Source organism: Diuraphis noxia, unplaced genomic scaffold, assembly GCF_037042655.1.
Source record: "Diuraphis noxia isolate RWA-SAM2 unplaced genomic scaffold, SU_Dnox_SAM2 contig0005, whole genome shotgun sequence".
Classification (NCBI taxonomy): domain Eukaryota; kingdom Metazoa; phylum Arthropoda; class Insecta; order Hemiptera; family Aphididae; genus Diuraphis; species Diuraphis noxia.
Genome location: NW_028301715.1, coordinates 37511588 through 37533290, shown reverse-complemented (window position 1 = coordinate 37533290; position 21703 = coordinate 37511588). Strand labels below are relative to the sequence as shown.

The following is a 21703-nucleotide window of genomic DNA, read 5'->3' as shown; positions in this document are numbered from 1 at the left end:
GTCGATGCCGAGTCGAAATTATAATCATAATACAAAGTTACAAATCATAAAATCCAATGAAAGGTGCGGGGCCCCTAATAAATGGCACGGCCCCGGGCAACTACCGCTTTTGCCCTCCGCCTCCGCCGGCGATGTACGTTCAAGAATATTGTTGTTAAAGATTAAAAAGGAACTACGAAAATTGCATGGAAATTAATAGAAACTAGAATTAAACTGCAGCGTCTGCAGATAACCCAACTATATAATTGGCGCATTGCTAAGCTGATTAATACGGACAGCAAGATACTATTATAATCATATGTTCTGATTAAATTTAAGGTTTTAAATAAATAATAAAAGTGCAACAATACTTTTAGAGATCTATTATTTATAATAGTGTGTATTAATGTATATATAAAGTATACATATTAAACGGAAATTAATAATTATTAATTAGGTACTGCAGAATTTAGTGAATTTACAATCAAATCTTCATTTGATAACTAAACAGTAAACACATTATATTAAGTCAAATACAAAGGAAATTTTTAATTCTTTACAACAGTAACTTTTCGAAAATATAAAGTACTTAACATTTTTTACTTTAACAATACATTATAAAATAATAAAAAAAAATACAATACTTTTGTAAAGAATACAATAAATTTAGAAGTAAAATTTACATTAAACTATGATTTAAATGTTCTGGTCTCCGTCTCCGTATCCGTCTGGTCTGAAACATGAAAATGAACAAATTACAAAATAAATAAAAATATTAGAATTTGACTAAGTTGAATTGATTGGTCAAAACTCGCAATTATATTCAATGCACAATGGATCAATGACTTACAAATTGTAAAGTGTAAGAAATTCTTCGCAATTCTTTCAGTAACTTCCATCGGTAAATCCATGGAATTAGTAATAACAATAAAACCATTAGTACTATAACTTAAAAAAAAAATTATGTGGAACTTATATACTATAAGTATTTAAATTTTAAAGTAAATAAGGATACTAAGTTTGGTTGTAGTAAACGTTTTAATATTCACACACAATCAATAGTAAATGGAAATATTACCTCCAAACAATGTTGATTTTTAATACTAATCAAATATGGGATTTTTTGATATGCATAAATTAATTTGAAATTTGTTAGGTGGTTTATTTTAATAAATTCATATTTATTTAGCTAAAATGTCCAGAGTAATTTGTGAGAAACTAATGTTTAAGAATACTTAATGTCGTAGATTTATATTAATAGTACTTATAAATTATTTTTTCTTTTCATTAGAATTCGAAAAATTTATTAGGTATTTAAAAACAATATTACTATATTTTCCGTTTAATGGAACCTAAATACCATCAACAACATTGAACGACTAGAAAGGATGCAAAAGAAGAATAGCTAATACTCCCGCTAACCAAACCATTAAGATAGGCGGAGATCGGCGGGGGCTTACGGGGACTTAGCCCCCCCAAAATAAATCATTGGAAGTTAAAGCCCCACTAAAAATTTTTAAAAAACAAAAACGTACTTTTGTACAGATTACAGAATATTCTAGGATAATTTATTATTATTATTAAATAAATACCTAAACTGTAAAAATAAGAATTTTACATACAATTTATATGTAAATTCGTTTTTGTTTGGATCTAAAAATTATATTTAATAATTAACAAGGATTAGTATCACACATAAACGTGCTAACGTCATACTATTTTTGTATATAATATATTCTGTGTACAAATCGAGTATTCGAGTGTATTGGCTATTTGGCTACAATAATATACAATAACATATTATACGGTTCTATAAATAGATGGGAAAAATATTTTTTCATTTCTTTTTCTTGTTATATCACAAGAAACGATAATAACTGCCTTGATGCCTGATATTATAGTGAGCTATTCCGGCTATTATAGACAGATTGCTATGGCTGTTTGCTATTGGTTGTAAAGTTTATCATGATTAATTAATATACCATTTTCTAAATTATATTTTGCTTATTGTTATTTGATATCGGTCCTTGAAAAAACGTTTTAAAAATTTATTATTCAGTTAATTATTTTAATGAGTTATTAAATGTAAAAATGATTGTTGGGGGTGTGGGGGCAAAGCCCCCACGGGTCAGTTTATTACCAAATATTTGAGCCCCCCTCAATATTTCACAGGATCTCCGCCTATGCCATTAACAGTCTTGAATTTGATTTAAAACTTGATTCTCTTTCAACTTGCCGTAAAATAGCAGATGCCTATATTTCTTATCCAAACTGGTAAACAAACTTGTGTCCTGTCTCCCATTGTTAGAACGTATCCTTTTCCATGTACCACAATATTGCTCTCGATCCTATCCAACATTCCATCTAGAAACCCACCACATAAACTATTGTAAAAATGGACCTCTAGATCTTTACAGACAGTAGCGCATTTTTTTGATTTTTTCTTTAATAATCTATATTCTATCAGACCTTAAACGCATTTATTCTAATTTTTAATTGTTACCTTTATCCTTTATTTAGATTTATATTAGTCTTAATATTATATTGTACACTTTACTATTAAGTTTATCAAGCGTTAATTCAATAAATAAATAATCATTATCTATACAATAATTATTACCTGCAAAAAATGAATTATCAGATTCTTCTTTTTCCAAAACTGGTTTACCCGTAAAATTATTAGAAATCACATCTTCACCTAAATAATTTAGCAATTATTTTTCATATAAAAATGATAAATGTTGATATTACCATAGAACTGTTGTAAGGTGTTATTATGGTTTTCAGTAAGTGTCACAGGTTCTTCAATTTGTTCTGTAATTGTTAAGATCAAACCATACAAAATAAATAACTGAATATATATTTTTTAGGTTTTTTGGTTACAGGATGAACTACTAACACGGAACCTTGTTTTAAATTTTCAATCAATAGCTACAAAAGTTGAATGTTTTATAAACTTTAACTTCTTATTTAGAAGTTCTAAATAATTTGTAAGTTTTCAATTTAAGTTTGAATTTTAAATGCTTATAAAAAAAATTGTGAAAATGTATTTTTAATATTTTTCAACAGCTATTGTAAGATATTTCTGGAATCTTGTATTAAATTTTCAAGCTTTTTGACCCAAAAAATACTATTTTATTGATATTTACAGTAAATAAACTAAAAAATTAAAACTTGAAATGTCAGTAAACAGCTCACAATAATTAAAAATATTTGACTTATCAAGTATAGAAAATTTAAAAAAAAGCAGATAAGTAGGTATCACTCGGCTGTACATTAGGGGGTGGGGTGGACCTCTGACTAGGGTAGATTAAATTTGAATGCAATGATAGGTATCATTGTATACGAAAAACGATTCTGAACGGAGACGGTTTATCTGTCTAGGATATATTATAGATTACCTATTAAAAATTTTCAAATCTTAGATTTAAAAAGAAATTTTTTTATGAATTTCCAGTTTAAAATAATTTGCGAATTTTCGTGATTTTTACGTATGTTGTTAAAATTTAAATTTAAATGCTTGTAAAAAAAAATGTGACTATGCATTTCTGTTATTTGTCAACTGCTATTGTAAAAATATTTTAGGAGCCTTGTATTAAATTTTCAAATCTTAGATATAAAAGGAAAATATTTAATGCATTTCTAGTTTAAAATAATTTGCGAATTTTCGTGATTTTTACGTATTTTGTCAAAATTCAAATTTTGAATGCTTTAAAAAAAAAATTGTGCAAATATATTTCTTTTATTTTTCAACTGCTATTGCAAAACTATATTATGAGCCTTGTATTAAATTCTCAAATCTTAGAATTAAAAAGAAAAACTTTTATGAATTTATATCTAAGATAATTTGAACATTGCCGTAATTTTTACGTATTAAGTCAATATTTGAACTTCAAATGCTAATAAAAAAAAATTGTGCCTATGTATTCTTATAATTTTTTAATCACTATAAAAATAACTTGAGAAACTTTTTTATTTAAGTTTCAAGTATTTTTATTCAGCCAAAAAAATATTATCGACACTTCAAAAAAAAATTTCAGTAAAATTGAAAATTTCAGTTGTCTATAAATATCTCTTTTGTTTTTCTCGATTTTTTTGAAAACTGTTGGAAAACGTTTACTTTTGACTTCTATAATGCACAAAGGATATTCACTTTAACATCGGAAACCACCCCCAAAGTTTGAAATTGAAGCATTATTTCGACTAGTTATGCTGTACACAGACACAAACACAAACAAACAAACAAACAAACAAAAAAAACACACATAATTGTGTCACATTCATCAAATTAATCCAATGCTAATGGCCCATAGTTGTCGAAGCGGAAATTCTTTGTAAATTTCAAGACCAATAAAGAAAAAAAAATACATTCATCACTTCGTTCAGAATCTAAAATTAACATTTGGTGTAAATTTACTTTAAGTATCTACTATTATTCATTTTTTAATAACAACAAAATAGGATGTATACAATGCAGTAAAAATATGAAATTCAAATGCTCATAAAAATTTAATTTTACTTTTCAGAATATCAGTTGAGAAAAAAATATGAGGGGTCTGAATTAAATTTTCAAATTTTAGATTTAAAAAGAAAAATATAAATATTCAGAGAAAATGTCATGTATCTGCCATCATTTGTTTAATAGCTCTCCTTAGAATCTTATGTTAATATTATTTTTTATTTTTTGGCTACAACATTATAAATTTTTTTTTTGAAGTGTCGATAAAAATTTTTTGGCCCTATCAAAATATTTGAAAATTTAATACAAAGTTCCTCATAAGTTATTCTTATAGTGATTAAAAAATTATAAGAATATATAGTCACAAATTTTTTTTATAAGCATTTTTACAGTTCAAATTTTGACTAAATACATAAAAATTACGGCAATGTTCAAATCATCTTAGATCGAAATTCATAAAAGTTTTTCTTTTTAATTCTAAGATTTGATAATTTAATACAAGGCTCATAATATAGTTTTGCAATAGCAGTTGAAAAATAAAAGAAATATATAGCCACATTTTTTTTTTACATGCATTCAAATTTTAATTTTAACAACATACGTAAAAATCATGAAAATTCGTAAATTATTTTATTCTAGAAATTCAATAAACATTTTCCTTTTATACCTAAGTTTTGAAAATTTAATACAAGGCTCCTAAAATATTTTTACAATAGCAGTTGAAAAATACAAGAAATGTATAGTCACATTTTTTTTTTACAAGTATATTTAAATTTAAATTTTGACAACATACGTAAAAATCACAAAAATTCGCAAATTATTTTATCCTAGAAATTCATAAAAAAATTTCTTTTTAAATCTAAGATTTGAAAATTTAATAAAAGATTCCTTACAAATTTTTCAATCTTTATCACAAAAAAAATGTCAACCGGAAATTCAAATTAAATTTTTATTAGCATTTGAATTTCAAATATTGACAGAAATTCGTCAAAACCATGAATATTTGCAAATTATTTTGTAGTTCAAAATTCATAATATTGTTTGTATTTATATCTAAGGTTATAAAATTTAACACCAAGTTTTCCATAAGTTTTTCTTCAAATAGCTATTGAGAAAATTTGAAGCGTCATTATAGGAAAAATGTTTTGAGCGTTTGAGTTTTAAATTTTTATGAAATCGCGTAATGATAACGATTTATCCTCAAAACAGGTATATGTATATCATAGAGTAATATTACTCTATGATGTATATCTATGATAATATAAGGTGTTATGAATTATGATAACTACATGATAACTACACTAATTGATTAACCATGCCTTATGCAAAATGCGTCTTAATTGAAAAATAAAATATTTGTTTCAAAATAGATTATATGACTGATATATCCTAGACTGACAAATCATCTCCGTTCAGAATCGTTTTTCGTATACAATGATACCTATAATTGCATTCAAATTTTAATCCCATCCATTACAGTAACCTACTGTACAGCAGAGCGACATCCACGACTTAACCGCTTTTTTTTTTGCTTATAATAATGATTTTAAGTGTTTATTTGAGTGTTGATATTTTGATAATAAAATTTTTTAGCGCTAATTGTGATGATTATAAGTGCTATAGAAGTCTCGTATTCTGTATTATAATTCATATAACCATTCAAAAATATGGTATAATATATTGTCATTTGCCAATCATGTTCCAAGATTTACCTGAGTTATAATTGACATCAATATTGTTTTTGGTATAGTCTAATCCATCGTTTTGTTTATAAGTTGGCTTTAATGTACTATAATTGCTTATTATTATTTCTTCTTTTTTAATATGTTTAGGGCACACCAATGGTGTGAACCATTGGAATACATATTTATAATTTTCTTCAGAAGTTAATACTGGACCCTACGTAAGAAAAATTTAAATCAATAACTTCACAATAATGATTTATAAAATAATGTCAAATTAAATTAATAAAATATTTTTGTCACGCCTGCACAGAAAGTATAGTTTTCGATAACGGTTGAATCGTTTGAAAACAACCTTTTCCCGTCCAACATGTGGTTAAGTGGGAATCCCAAAAAGTATCGGGCGGTTAAGTGGAAATGAAGTACTGGACGTATACCCTGTACAACCAAACACTGAAACCTATAATACCAGGTTAGTTGTCTTTACAAAACATGAACTTTTGGTTAAATCATCATAATTATAAGTACAACCTCCTTGTATGACATATAAACATTTTTCATTCATGAAAATGTTTTCGTACAATAAACTGGTTGTTATATTAATATATTATCGTACTTATATAGGTCTTTGCGTTACTTTTGCCATGGTAGATAAACGCGTCAAAAAATTAGTATGTGTGATGTGTGACTCGTGCGGAGAGACGATTTCGGTTTAGGAATGCCACACACGTGACACGTTGCCCGCACAATATATTATTTCATTTTTTTTTAATATTATAATATAATTAATATAAATATTAAATATCATATACATGAGGCGGGTCATATATATTTTGCTTACATTTTTTATTCATATTCATAATAGGTACTTACATTACTTTCATTTGAACATATAAATTCAATAACTGAAGAAACTTGATGACTATCATAAAAACCATTGATCATTTCCAATATAATTTTATTTCCCCTTTTTTGAGGACTTTCCTTCACATCGCCAAGATTTTTATAGCTAAAATGGAATTTATAAAATAAAATATGCAGATATATTCATTTACAGCTAATATGTTGGTTTATTGAAAGTTAGTACTCTATTAACTTTAATAAAAAAAAATATAATACAAATACTTATCGTAGTGCCGTTTATTTAATGTGATATATGACTACCAATAAAAATTATAATACCTAACCGAAAAGTACCAAACACCCTATATAAACATAATAAAATGATAAAAATTTAATAAAAATTGCTCAAAAAATATGTCGATTCTTAAAAATTAAAAAATATCCATTTTATTAAATAGAGTTATATTTTTATTTATAACATAGATTAACAACTAATAATTTTGAGATCAATGGAGTTTTGACTGAATGAATGTAAATTATAAAACACAGCATTGTATGGTTTCGCAATTGGATAACTAATTCTGATACAATAGGTTACCACCAACTTAGAATACAGCACTATTCTTTGAAATGGTATATATGCAATATTTATTATCCTATTTTTAGACTATGCAGAGCGGAGCAATATGAATATTGTATTGTATTTACAATCATGAGTATTTTGATCGACATCTTTATTCTTTTTTGATAGAAGGTGAATCTAGTAGGTACTTTTGACTTTACGAGAGGTCAAATTTTAAAATTCCCAACAATTTTAGAAAGTGTCAGTAAAAACGAAAAAAGTGAAAATGTATGTACAAAGTCAATTTTTGAAAAAATTAATTTTATGTTTTTGGTGTACCTACCAAACTCAATAACTTATAACCATATACCTACTATTAAATTTATTTTTATCAGCTATATTTGCATTTTCTATAATATATTGTAACATTTTGAAACATAAACAACTTCATTATTAAGTCTTAATATCTTTTTGAGCTAATTATAGCATTGATACATTTTTCGACTTTTATAATTTTTTATTAAACTATTATCGATAAAAACTTGCTCATTTAGTAAAAAAGCTTGAAAATATATTGCAAAAGGTTCCTTATATGTTAACATTAATTTTGTAATAGCATTTGAATTTAAAATCTGTACGATATTGAATTTTCACATGTAAATTATAAATATGTGATCAAAATTCCGATGATTTAAAAATGTTTTTCATCCATATTATAAACAAATAGCTTTTAAAACATATATTTTCAAATTTTAAAAAATTTGTTAGAAAATCAAAATTCAAAATTTTAACGGTTTTTTTCTACCATAGTAAATGGGAGGCTATACTAGTCACATAAATTATTACATTAAAAAAAATTGCACTACAATATATACTATCTACGTTATATTATTTTAGAAATAGATCTAAAACTTAACAATTAATTAAAATTCTGTAGTTATTTTTATTTACTAGGTACATTATTAAATCAATCTTACCGTTTATTAGAATATAATAAATTATTATGGTCGACTAAACAGACTCCACTATTGAATTGACAGTCAACACCATTAATATCATTATTAATAACAGAATGACAAACATTTAAAATAATTGTTTTCTTTTGGTTAGTGATAATTTCATAACTACTGTTCAATTTAGTTAATTTACCGAGATCAAAAATATTTCCTAGTTGATCATCTACGATACAATTAACTTTTAAAGGTGGTGTACATGCATATTTTGTATATAAAATGAATTCAAAAGTACATTCTTCAAAATCCTAGTAAACAAAAAGTATTATTTAAAATTTTAAAACAATATACAATTAATATTTGACTATTTCAACTCCTTGATGTATTCAATAAAATGCTATACCTAGTTTTAAAAAGAAACATAAATAATATAAGCAAGTACAGTGAAACCTCTAAATACCGGACACTCTCGGTCGCTTAAATGTCGTCCACTATTTGGAGGTGTCCGCTATTAAGAGGGGAAATACAGTGAGTACACATTTCACCGTTCCCAAAATTCCGTCAGTTATTTGGAGGTGTCCGCTATTGAGAGGTGTCCGTTAAAGGAGGCTCACTGCACTTAACCTTTTTTACTTTTTTTAGGTATATTGTATAATATATTGTATTTAAAACAAAATAATGGAAAAATTGCATAAATTTAAATAAAAATACATCTTAATTTATGAAAAATACTAACCTTCTTGTACTCAATCCAATTTGAATCTGAAAAATCACACACAAATCTAATAATAGTATGACTGTTAGGTCCCTGTCCATTATTAACACATTTTTCTCCATGCATGGACATACAGATGGAACCATTATCAAACACTATCTCTTCAGTAAATATCCCTATATTCATTTCAGTACCACCAACTGACCAACATGCTGCTGAATCTAAAATACCATTACATGGTTTTTGCAATGGACCACAAATACTAAATCGAAATGATGCGCTATCTTCAATGTGTTTTTCAAAAGTCTGATCTTTTAGATTGCTAATATTGTACACTGTTTGAGAATCAAATGGGTATGTAACCATACATTGACCTTTTCTTTCAAACTTTAAAATAAAATAGTAAAATGTTCAAATTCATAGGTAATATATAGGTATGCATTTTTAAAATTTATATTTACCGATATTTCACATGCTTTAGGTGTTTTCCAATGAAATGCATGGGTACATAAAGTGTAATTTGTTGATTTGTGTATGAGATTCGTATCATTAGAACAAGTTAAGTTTATAACTGTTGACCACTTCAAAAAATTGGTACAATTATCTCCATCTGTCAACATTTTAAATATCATACATATTTTAACATGAGATAATTATTTTATCTACCTAACTACACTATTTGTAGAAATAAAATTTTGCGATTTTCATACAGTTAAAATGATCACTATTTTTTAATATTTTTTATTGTAATATTTTTAATAACAACCTATACATTTTATTTCATAAGCTCATATTTAAATCTAATAACTAATTATTTTACCTGTATAATTTAATATTATTGAATTTCCGTCATAGTAAGGACCAATTTGAATTGAGCCAATAGAAATTCCTTTACCTGAACTATCCACATAACAAGCCGAAGTTTTACCATTGACTATAAAAAAAATTTATATTTCTTAACAAATTTATTTCCTGAGATTATTTTAATACAACAAAAATAAAGACCGGATTTTTGTGCAGCTAACACCTAAAAAACGTGCAATTAAAATGTTAAAATGTGCAAAATCGTGCAAAAACAAAATTTTCATTATTGATACTTCAAAGTTCAAATATTATTTTCAATACTTTTTTTTTTATAATATTATTACCTATTTTATTAGTTGACATTAACTGTTATATTTAAATATTAAAAGAATAAAAGAAAATTAATTTAATTTAAATAAAATAATAAGAAATTGATACCATGTATATAACTGACTTCACAACATTTTATTAAAATGTCTGGCTTCTGTGGATAGACTGTAGTACTGTATGTGTATATGTAATCAATATATACATATATATATATAAGTCTAATTACGTCATATAATAACATAATATGGCAATGATAAAAATAATACAAAAGTACTAATTAGTACATTTTTATAAAAAAAAAAACTCAAAAAGTGCAATTTTTTGCAACATAAAAAACTTTCTTTAATTTAATCTACATATCTTAATTTGGATTTGTAGCTTGTTTATGTAGAATTTAGAAAACACGCCATAAAAACATGCAATTGCACAGAAATCTGGTCTTTAATCATAAATAACTCCCATTTTTTACACTTTTAATAACCTGTACATGATGTTGGAATTTGTGCATCATATTCATTTAAATAACCACAAATATTTAAGTAAAAAATTCCATGATTATTTTCATTAATAATTTTCCAATTGTCTACTCGCTTGTGTAAAGGTTTCAAATTGAAACGAACCTTATATTTTGTAATTACCTATAAAAGGCATAGTAATAATGTAATAATTTATACTTTTGAGAATACTGGGATAGTATTTTCATTAATACTCAATGCAATAAAATTAATATTTATAATATTAATAAACAACAAAACATTATTAAAATATAAATGCTTATAAAACACTAAACTTGCATCAAAAAACAAATTCATTTAACTATATTATATTATGTTTAATATTGTTTATAATTTTCAATTAAAATATGCATGTAAATTTTGACTTGGACACTTGGTGCATTAAATGTTATAAATTATAATCATACCTACTCCACTTTATTATAGTTTATAAATATGCGGTAAAAATATTATAATGTCATATGTTAACCTTAAAAAACCCCACATAAGGCTGATCAAGTTGGTTGACAATATTATAGAACTCGGAAAAAAAAATACTTACTTCGCATAATATTATCCTAGGTATACAAACAGCTGATGTAGCTACTTCAAAATATGAAATATTAGGAGAAATTGTTTTGCTTTGGTAATATTCATCATTTAAATATTTTGGTTTAGTATGTTCAGGTGCTATATTTTCATCACACTTAAAAATTAATTCAATTCTTCTACCTTCTATTTTATAAAATTATTTTAATTAAAAGCATTACCTAAATTTCATGATAATATTTATTTTGCTATACAAACTTTGATGTTTAACAGCTTTTTCATATTGGATCAATTTTAAGATTTTACTATCTATATCATACAGAAGTTGGCTGTTTGCATGACTTCCAACAGCATACACTTTAGGATATCTGATATCAGTTATGTCGCATATTGTTGTGATATTACCACCACATTTGTTATTGTCAGTTAGACGGCCACAAATATTGAGTTCAAATTGGCGACTTTGGTTTTTAACCAAATAGTTCATTGTTAAACGTCGTAAAGGATTCAAATTTAATCTAGAAAAACAAATATAATAACTATTAACTTATAATAAAATAAAATGTTAACTTTTAAAATATCTTTAATAAATGCTGAGAACTGCATATAAAACACATAAAATTGGAATCAGCAATTACATCAAAACATAGGGAATTAGTCATTAGGTAGTCTAATTCCCTAAGTTTAAATGTACCTACTACAACTATGAATAATATTTTAGTATATGTACAAGAAATCAATGATCAAATAAAAAGTAGCGATTTGTACATTTGTATATTAATTTTTTCTACTAGAGTTTACTATCTTTATCAATAATTAAAATAAGATTCATACATATAATAACCGATACCTATTGTTTTAACTGGCATTATGTAAACTATAATTTAAATTTTAAATTAAAAAATAATTAGTTATTACACTAGACAATTTCTATAAATCAAAACATGATAAATTGACAAATGAAATTTGAATCTAAAGAAAACAATTAACTATTTTTTACATAGGTAGGTACTATAAAAGGAAATCAAGTGTAAGTTAATTAACTGTTTGATTTCTCCAGATGAACTATAAACTTCAATAATTAACTAGATCATAATATAGAACTTAAAATTTAAATTTAAAAAAGTTAAAATTTAAATTTAAATTTATTAAATAAATGTATTTTATGTGGCATGGACAAATTGCTGAGTATTAAATATAAAGGATTTAAGTATTAAGGCCTAAGAGGATTTTATACCATGTTTTTCTATCTTTGTCTTTGTGTGTATGTTAATACACATGACATAGAATTTTAGAGGTGTGTTTACTAAACCCACCAAAAGATCTCATAAGGCAATAAGATTTCTATAAACATAATTTAAATTTATTGTCAAGGCTACTTGAGATCAACTTTCCCATACCTATTAAAAAAGAGTAATTAAAAAACTATCATATTTCAATGTTTGGAGAAGTTAAATTGAAAAATGTGGGAAAATTGATCTCAAGTAGACTTGAAGATAAACTCATATCTGTTCTCAGAATTCTTATCGCTTCACTAGATCAATCAATATGTTTGGCAAAAAACGCGGCTAAAATCCTATGTTGCACATTAGTTAAACAAAGACAGAAAATCATGGTATCAAATACCCTTAACTATATTATTTATTTTACTTAACTGTTTAAAAAAAATTAATTACCACAAAAAATATTAAAAATATTTTTTTTATGATTAGATAAAGTAATTCATTAATTTTATAAATAAGTTATTTTTTTTGTTAAGTGTATAAAGTTTTAAAGAAAGTAATTCAATTTTTTCTAATGCCTATTTAATATTTACTATAAGTTTTCTAAGGAGATTTGAAAATTAAACTACTAAATTTATACAATAATATTTTTATACATATGTACTGAGATAGGTTTCTCTAGATATTTTCAAATTTTTGTAATATAACATTTAACAGATTACATACATATTTTAGTTCTAGCAAAAGTAAAAATATTTATTAGATAGATATATAGTATATTTTATCATACTTAATAACATATATTTCATAATATTTATTTATATCATACACTTAAACACTTTTAACATAATAGTAATACAATTATTTTGCTTATTACATTAAAAACTGTTTATAACATCGAACATTCATGCAAATACTTGAAAAATATTATTAAATTTTTATTTGAAAGTTATAAATGGTTTCTTGTGTATGTACTATGTTTGAAATAAAATAATTACTTAAAATGGATATGAGGTATTGTAATTTCACAAACATTTCTTATGTCCAAATCATCTACTGGGCAACCAACTGCAGATGTCCATTCTATAATATACTTGCAATTATTTACATTAAGCTTAAAATCAGTTTTATTTCCATTCATCTAAAATTAAATTTGAATATCAAACGATATATTTAATAAACGCCTAAATTTACCATATATGCTTTATAATGGCTTCAGTTGAATACTTGAATGGATAAATTGGTGCAAATAAATAAAGATTCCATTATCTAACTAAATATTATGATTTAAAGATTTATTACTATTTATTATACATAGTCTCGTGAAATATGTCTATTTTTTTTTTATCAATAAATTTTATAAGTAATATACATTATAATATTACTTATAATTATTTAATATTTTACTTTCAAACTTTTAAACAGCCGTAAGCATGAATAACTTTTGAAATTGGGGGGGGGGGGAAAGGGCTGAAGTCCTACTATGAGAATATTAAAAAAGCTTGAAAAAAATAAGGGAATGTTTAAGGAGATTAGTCCCTTCTCAATATTTAAAAAACTTTTGATCAATTACAGATAAAATTGTATTTTATAATTTTTTTAGGAGGTTCTTATATCAAAATTTTAACTAATGTTATGTTAATGTACTTAATATTTAACTCCCAAGATAAATGGAACTTATTGAAAAGTATTAAATGTTTTGAAATTCAACTATAGTATAATATGATAAATATGCAGTAATACAATTAAAGTAGTTAGTGGGATACGTTAGTACTTATAGAAACTTAGTAGTTAATGGTTTAGAGTATTTAAAAAAAGGGAAAAGTCCTAAACTGGAAACCCCAGCTAGTATAGAAATTATATTATGAGACCCCAAACATTAAAGTATAAAAAATAAAATAAGATTCACAAAAATATGCAGAGTACACAATAAACAATTGTAGGCAATGACGTATTTAGGGTGGACAGATAGGGCCTCAGGCAGTAAATTTTTAGGGCACTAAATTTTAGAAAGAATTTATGTATAATATGGTTTCTAGGTCATTTGGGTGATAAAAATAAGTAATGACACTCAGATAATAATAAATTATCATATTTTTTTTTTACAAACACAGCTATTGCTAAAGAAATTTAGGTTGGAAGAGGGCATTTTTTTCTTACCTGGGGCGTAAAATTCCCAAATATGTCTCTGATTGGTGGTATATATAATTCAGAAATTATTTTTATTTTTTAACAAAAAAAAGACTCAATACTATATTTGAAGTTAAAGATGATGTCTAATTGTTCAATACCTAACTTAATGGGTGTTTTTTAACTTTTTAATTAGGTACTCAAAGTCAGCTATATGAAATGTAACCATAAATTAGAGTCAGATGCATTGGTAACCAAAACTGTAAAATTTAACCACCTACGGTGGTTAACTGAGATTTAAATTTCTGGGATATATAATAATATACTACCCAACATATTGCACATTTTCATGGTTCATATACTTATTTAAATCTTGAAGCTTACATTTTTATTGCATATAAACGTTAGATCTGTTGAGTATTTTTGATTTTTTTCACAAACAGTATTTCCTTCCAAAGCCAAAACAAGTTGATTTTTAGTATTTAATTTCACTTCTGAAAAGAAAATTTCACGCATAATACATAAATATACACTGATATTCAGAATTTGGTTATATTATATTCTATATTTCTTGTAAATAAGTATTTCAAAAACACGAAAATCTGGAAATTATAAAAATTCATAAAATAATATATTTAAATAAGTATGTAAGGTTTATGTTTCGTTTCTACAAGAGACGACAAATAGGTGAAATTTTATGTGAAACCAGTTTCCGACCAATCAATGTTGTTAATTTGTTTAAAAACAAATAATCGTTATTTTCATAGTATTTTTTTTTATAAATGTCAATAAAAAATATTAAAGTTACTTTTTCAATCATTTTTAGGGGACCAGCTAAGCCCCTTGTGTCCCAACACCCTTCCATAAATTATTTCCTCCTTCAAAAACTGAACATTTATTTAAATAGGTACCTACCTTTAATTTTGGATCCAATATCTACTTCAGTAGAATAATTTTGGTATTTAACTAAGCATATTTTTGACTTGATTCCATCGCAAGTCGATTTATGTTCATCACTTTTACATAACTTTATGTTTAAGTAGATATCATCAGATTTGTTGAAATTCACTGCTTGAAGTCCTTCAAAACTTAAAAATAATAAATAATTTATTTAAATTAATAATCAAATATTTAGATATCATTGAATGAAATCCATAATCATAACATATTAAAAATGAATACATGGTAATATTCTCTTAAGAGGGCGCAACACCGGTATTTGTTGTCTCAGTTTTACAAACGCGTAACATAGCAAATTCACGCTCAACAGTTCGTGTTTAACTCCGTAAACTTAAAACTTAGAGTGAATAAAATTAACATAAAACTTGATAGTAAGAACATTATCTGTGTTCTGTTGGAAGTACTTTTACGATAATTCAGTTTTTAAGTGAATAAGTGAGTTATGCGCATATAATAAATTGTAAAATAAAAATGATACCCGTTTGTAAGACTGAAACAACAAATTGAGCCGTTTTAACTGTTAACACTCTTTATCCTGAAAATATAAATAATTTTTTTAGAAATCCAATTGAAGTCTTTCCAAAACAACATAGAAATATATGTAAATATCCTCAGACCAAAAAAAAAAAAACATTGTGGATAAAAAAAACACAATAATATATAGGTATTTACAAGATTTTAATGTCAGTCCATGTATGCTTTAAAAACAAATAGGAACATTTAATTTACAAAAAAATTTACGGATGGAGGTTTATAAAAAGAATTACAAAAATGTGTTGCTTGGCCATCTGAAATATTTATTAGCATCGGTCCATTATATACTGTTGAAATACCCAAGGCTCAAATGATTGAATTAATGTAAAGAAAGTTAAACGAAGTTTAAAAACTTATATGATATTTTTATTATTTTTAACATAATGTTATTAGCTAATATGTAATATTGTGACATTGAGTATTATTGCATTACTGTTTTATTATTATTAGAAAATTGACCAATTCATTTTAGATTCTGAGTGGAGCGAGTAATGTATATTGATTTTACTATAATGTGTGTATGTGTGTGTTTTTTTTTTTGTGTCTGTCATCACGTTTTGAGGCAGTAAAAATGCTTCGATTTTCGATTTCAGTACCTTGTTAAATCAGAAAGTGAATCTAGTTGGTACTTTTTTGGGGGGGATCAAAAGTAAAAATCGGGAAGTCGTGGATGTCGCTATGCTGTGCAGTATGAGTTACAAGTGGGTTACTGTAATGGATAAAATTAAATTTGAATCCAATGATATTATATCATTATTCATTGTATACGAAAAACGATTCTGAGCGAAGACGGTTTATTTGTCTATAGAATATATTATAGATAATTAAAAATTTTCAAATCTTAGATTTTCAAAAAAAAAATTATGAATTTCTAGCTTAAAATAATTTGTGAATTTTCGTGATTTTTACGTATGTTTTCAAAATTCGAACTTTGAATGCTTGTAAAAAAAATTTGTGACTATATATTTCTTTTAATTTTTAACTGCTATTGTAAAAACATGTTAGGAGCATTGTATTAAATTTTCAAATTTTAGATTTAAAAAGAAATACTTTTATGAATTTCTATCTAAGATAATTTAAACATTGCTGCAATTTTTACGTATTTAGTCAAAATTTGAACTTTAAATGCTTTTGAAATTTAAATTTATACAACATTGGATTTTCACTAGATTTCTCATTTAGCAATTTTCTTAAGTTACAGTAACTCTAAAACAAATTACCGCAGATACTTGAAATTTTCACTGAATGTTTATACCTATAAACCTTTATTTTCTATATTTGATAAAATTTCCAAAATATTTTGATTAGTTTTGAGCTGTTAACTGCCTTATTAATTTTTAAACTTTGCGCTTAAAAAAGTACAAAAATGCTTTAAAAATATGCATTTTATTTTTTTAAACATAAAATGTTCATCACCCATCAACATTTGGTTATTTTCCTCAAAAGTATTTTTTTTAAACCATCATATTTCGATAACAGTCGTTTCTATTTTCTATTTGTATAATATTCTATTTTAGATAAAGCTAGCTGTAGTTATAATTTATAAATATTACAGGCACGGATTGGGCCGGCGAGACGCGAGGAGTTTTCCCGGTGGGCCGGGCTACTGGGTCGTACTTTGTTTTTTTTTAGAATAACAGATTTTAATAATAATAATTATAAATTTAAACCATGTGTAGCATGGACTTCTAGTAATTTAGGATTGGCGTACAGATATCTTTTAACACTGCCATCAACTCAGGTACATATTATATATTTTATAAATTATTTGAATACACTATGAATATTGATTCATATACCATTAGCGTTTTGCGTAGGTAGCATGTGAGTGAACATTTTAGACATTAAAATAAAATGTATTAAAAGCAGGCTATTGGGATCCAAAATAGGCGTTAATGTTAATGTCCGTCGAAAAAAAAGTACTTTATAATATAGACACAGATAACATAATCAATAAAGTAGCTACAAAAAAATGTATAAATTTATAGCTATAGTACCTGTGAAACATTAACTAAAGAATTAATGTATTAATTGATTATAAATATATTTGTGTAACTAAATTTGAGTCTATTTTTGTTCATAAAGGGCCAGCTTAGGTACAGGTTTCCCGGGCTGAATTTTTATCCCAATCGACCCAACCGTTCCTGTAAATATATATGTTATTTATATATATATATTATATTAATCAATAGGGGAAAAACATTGTTTTTAATATCAAATGGAAATTTGTAAAATTCGATACAAGAATATCTACTACATTCTCTCCTATGAATGAATTCAATTTTTATTTACGAATTTTCATACTGAATCATCATAAATTATAAAATATGTTTTTTTTTTTAATCATTAGATTAATTAAATTAATAATAAATTAATAATTAATTAAATTAAATAACTTATTGTTAAGTGAGCTAAATTCATTCCAAGACATATAATAATAATAAGGAAAACATGCAATTAATGCAATAATATTCGAGCCCTAATAATATGGTAAAAATTATAATACACGTTAATAAAATTAATAATTAAAATTGAATACATTGATTAGTGACCAACTTTAGAAAAATTTCATACGGAGGTAAATTTTTTTATGTAATAATTTTTATTTATTTGAATGATAGAACATACGTATATTTACATTTTATATTCCAGAATTATAAAAAAGGAATTTTTTTTTAAATGTTGATAAAAAATATAAAAACTTATTTTTAACGAGTATTAAATTATTTATTGTTTAAGTAGGTATTTAAATATGAGTAAGAAGTTCAAAAAATATATTTATATATAAATTCTGGTTCGGTACCTTTTATGCTTGTAAATATAATTTAAGATTTATATTAATAACTACGTTAAATTGTTCATGATGAATACTTCAAAATTATTACTACCCGTGAAAAATATTTTGGCAAGAAAAAAATTTAAATTCTCTACAAAACTATATTCAATATTATCTTTTTAAGGATAAAAAGTGTAAACTAGGTACTAAAAAAATCAACTTGTACATTATGTTAATGGTTATTATGTTTACCAACTTACCGTGTTAAATCAAATTGAAGATCTGTTCCCATGTGTTTCAGATTGAAAATACAATCTTCACAATGTATGACTGAGGCATACGCCACAGTTATTAGACACAAGTTATACAACACCATACTATAGAAAACAAATAAAAACACCAATATTGTGATTAATAATGATATTATATTGCCCAATATTGGTCATATATAATAATTAAAAATATATTATTATTTCAATGTACAAGTTGAAAATGTTCGAATTTATCAGAATTTCCTTTCCTACAGCTGCTGATATCTGAACAGTCTTTATTACTTAAGAGGACGCCAGCGGACATTTTTTTTCTGTCTTACAAAACGAATATAGGTACAACCACAGATATATAAAACAACTAGATAGCCGACTTTCACCGTGCTATACAAACCGGTGAAACTGGCCGCCATATGTTAACAGGGCAATGTTTACGTTTGAAATGTAATGATAATAATGATAACAAAATATGAAATATTCCCTCCATACTAGGAAACCGATGTCCTATTCCGTAAAACATTTTTCTAATTTCAATGGTAAAGCGAATTTCAATTGATATTTTTGAGTTTTTGATTTGTTGCTTGTTTCATTTGTTTGGTTTATATTTTATAATATATTAATATAGTAAAAAAGTCATGGTGGTGTCATGCTCTGCGCATGGATGTGTGAACAGAAGACAAAAAAATGGTAAAATTCATTTTTTTAGGTAAATATGTTTGCTGTGTAAAAAAAACATAACCCATGACAGTTGTATATTATAAAAATGGTTTTTATTTTTAGTTTTCCTTTGAAGGATAATATCAGAAGTTTTGAATGGACCAGAGTCTGCCAAAAAGGATTCATTCCTACAAAATTTAGTGTTCTCTGCAGTGAACATTTTTTACCATCAGACTTTAAAATTAACTCAGGGGGAAATTACCGGTTATATTTAAAAGATTCAGCAGTTCCATCTATTTCTCCTGGCCCAACATTTGAAGAAAAAAATCCAAAACGTAATAAATTTGAAATAGTTGAAACACATTTAGAATTAAATGAAGATCTACCCTTAGATTTATCAACTGTTACAAAAAATGATTTAACATCCCAAGTGAAAAATGATTCCCCAACAAATGTTAATACAATATCTGTATCGTCTACTCCATCTACAAAAACAATTATAAGGCCATTATTTTCTCCAATCACAAACCGTAAACGTACTGAACCAGATACACCAAGAAAAATACAGTTGAAAAAAAAAATTAAATTTTTAAAACAAAGTCTCGCACGTAAAAAAAAGAAAATAAAAAACCTTGAAGATATATTAAAAAATCTACGATCAAAGGGATTACTTGATGACCAATTTGGAAGTTTAATAAGTGATAAGTTTAATGGTATGACAAAAGTTTTATTTCTTAATGAATTTAAAAATAAAGGTAGAAAATCAGTTGGCTGTCGCTTCAGTAATGAAATTAAAGAATTTGCTATAACGCTTAATTATTATTCGCCTAAAGCACTTAAGTATTGCAGGTAATATAGCTTTAATTGCTTTATAGTTTTTTATTTATATGGTTAGGTATATTAGTTATGATATTATAATTTATATATTATATTTTTTTAGGACTTTTATGAAACTACCTAGTTGCAAATCTATTCGTAATTGGACTTCAAGTGTAGATGGAGAACCAGGTTTTTTTAAAGAAGTATCTACTGCTCTTAAAAATTTAAATCCTGATGATAAACATTGTAGTCTTATGTTTGACGCTATGTCTATAAAAAAACAAATATTATGGGATGAAAAATTACAGAAATTTGTGGGAAACTGTGATTATGGAAACGAAATAGATATTGAAGGTATTGATACTCCAGCCTCTGAAGTGTTAGTTTTTATGCTGGTTAGTATTAACGGAAGGTGGAAACTGCCAGTAGGTTATTTTCTACAAAATAAAATTACAGCAATTGCTCAAGCTGAACTTATAAAATCAGCATTAACCCATGCTTATGATTCTGGTTTAAATGTCTGCAGTGTTACATGTGATGGTGCATATACTAATTTTTCTTCCTTAAAGGTACTTGGTTGTGAATTTAATTTTTCTTGGTCCAGATTTAAATTGTAACAATGTAACTCTTCTTGAACGACCACACAAATTAATATTAATCACCCTAATAACAAAAAAGTTTTTAAAAATAAGATTAAAATCATTTGGAAAAATGTTTTCTTCTGATATATTAAATCCAGTAAGCCAAAGACACAAGTTGACAAAATTTATTTTATTTTCAAATCAATGAATTGAATCTAAATTTAATTGTAATTGTAATTGTAACTGCACAACAGAGAATATTATAATATATCGATATTGTCAATAACTTATTTTGATTATAATATGATTTAGTATAAATAATCTGTGATAAATTATGTGATTTATGTATACAAATAAATGCATTATATTATAAACTAAGATTAT

General features: G+C 25.4%; 2 protein-coding genes across 17 annotated transcripts in view; one reads left to right on the top strand and one right to left on the bottom strand.

Moving 5' to 3' along the window:
• Positions 1–474: 474 nt before the first annotated feature.
• Positions 475–21703, bottom strand: part of Lerp (lysosomal enzyme receptor protein) — a 29681-nt gene continuing 8452 nt past the window's right edge. For 4 of the 16 annotated variants that reach the window (XM_089228066.1, XM_089228064.1, XM_089228063.1 and 1 more), the window contains exons 2-18: positions 19254–19370; positions 15639–15811; positions 15108–15217; positions 13592–13734; positions 11629–11888; positions 11384–11556; positions 10809–10965; positions 10014–10127; positions 9655–9803; positions 9215–9580; positions 8503–8786; positions 6994–7129; positions 6151–6337; positions 2731–2793; positions 2600–2677; positions 830–927; positions 475–712 (exon numbers count right to left, since the gene is read on the bottom strand). In XM_089228066.1, coding sequence (XP_089084192.1) covers positions 659–712; positions 830–927; positions 2600–2677; positions 2731–2793; positions 6151–6337; positions 6994–7129; positions 8503–8786; positions 9215–9580; positions 9655–9803; positions 10014–10127; positions 10809–10965; positions 11384–11556; positions 11629–11888; positions 13592–13734; positions 15108–15217; positions 15639–15811; positions 19254–19369 — 2661 coding nt within the window. In that variant the 5' untranslated portion in view covers position 19370 and the 3' untranslated portion in view covers positions 475–658. The other 12 variants (XM_089228067.1, XM_089228068.1, XM_089228054.1 and 9 more) reach the window with 12 other exon arrangements.
• On the top strand, positions 19842–20996 carry LOC149055274 (uncharacterized). The gene is made up of 3 exons (XM_089228070.1): positions 19842–19968; positions 20043–20632; positions 20860–20996. The coding sequence occupies exons 1-3, from the start codon at positions 19898–19900 to the stop codon at positions 20868–20870; spliced, it is 672 nt and encodes a 223-aa protein (XP_089084196.1). The 5' UTR covers positions 19842–19897; the 3' UTR covers positions 20871–20996.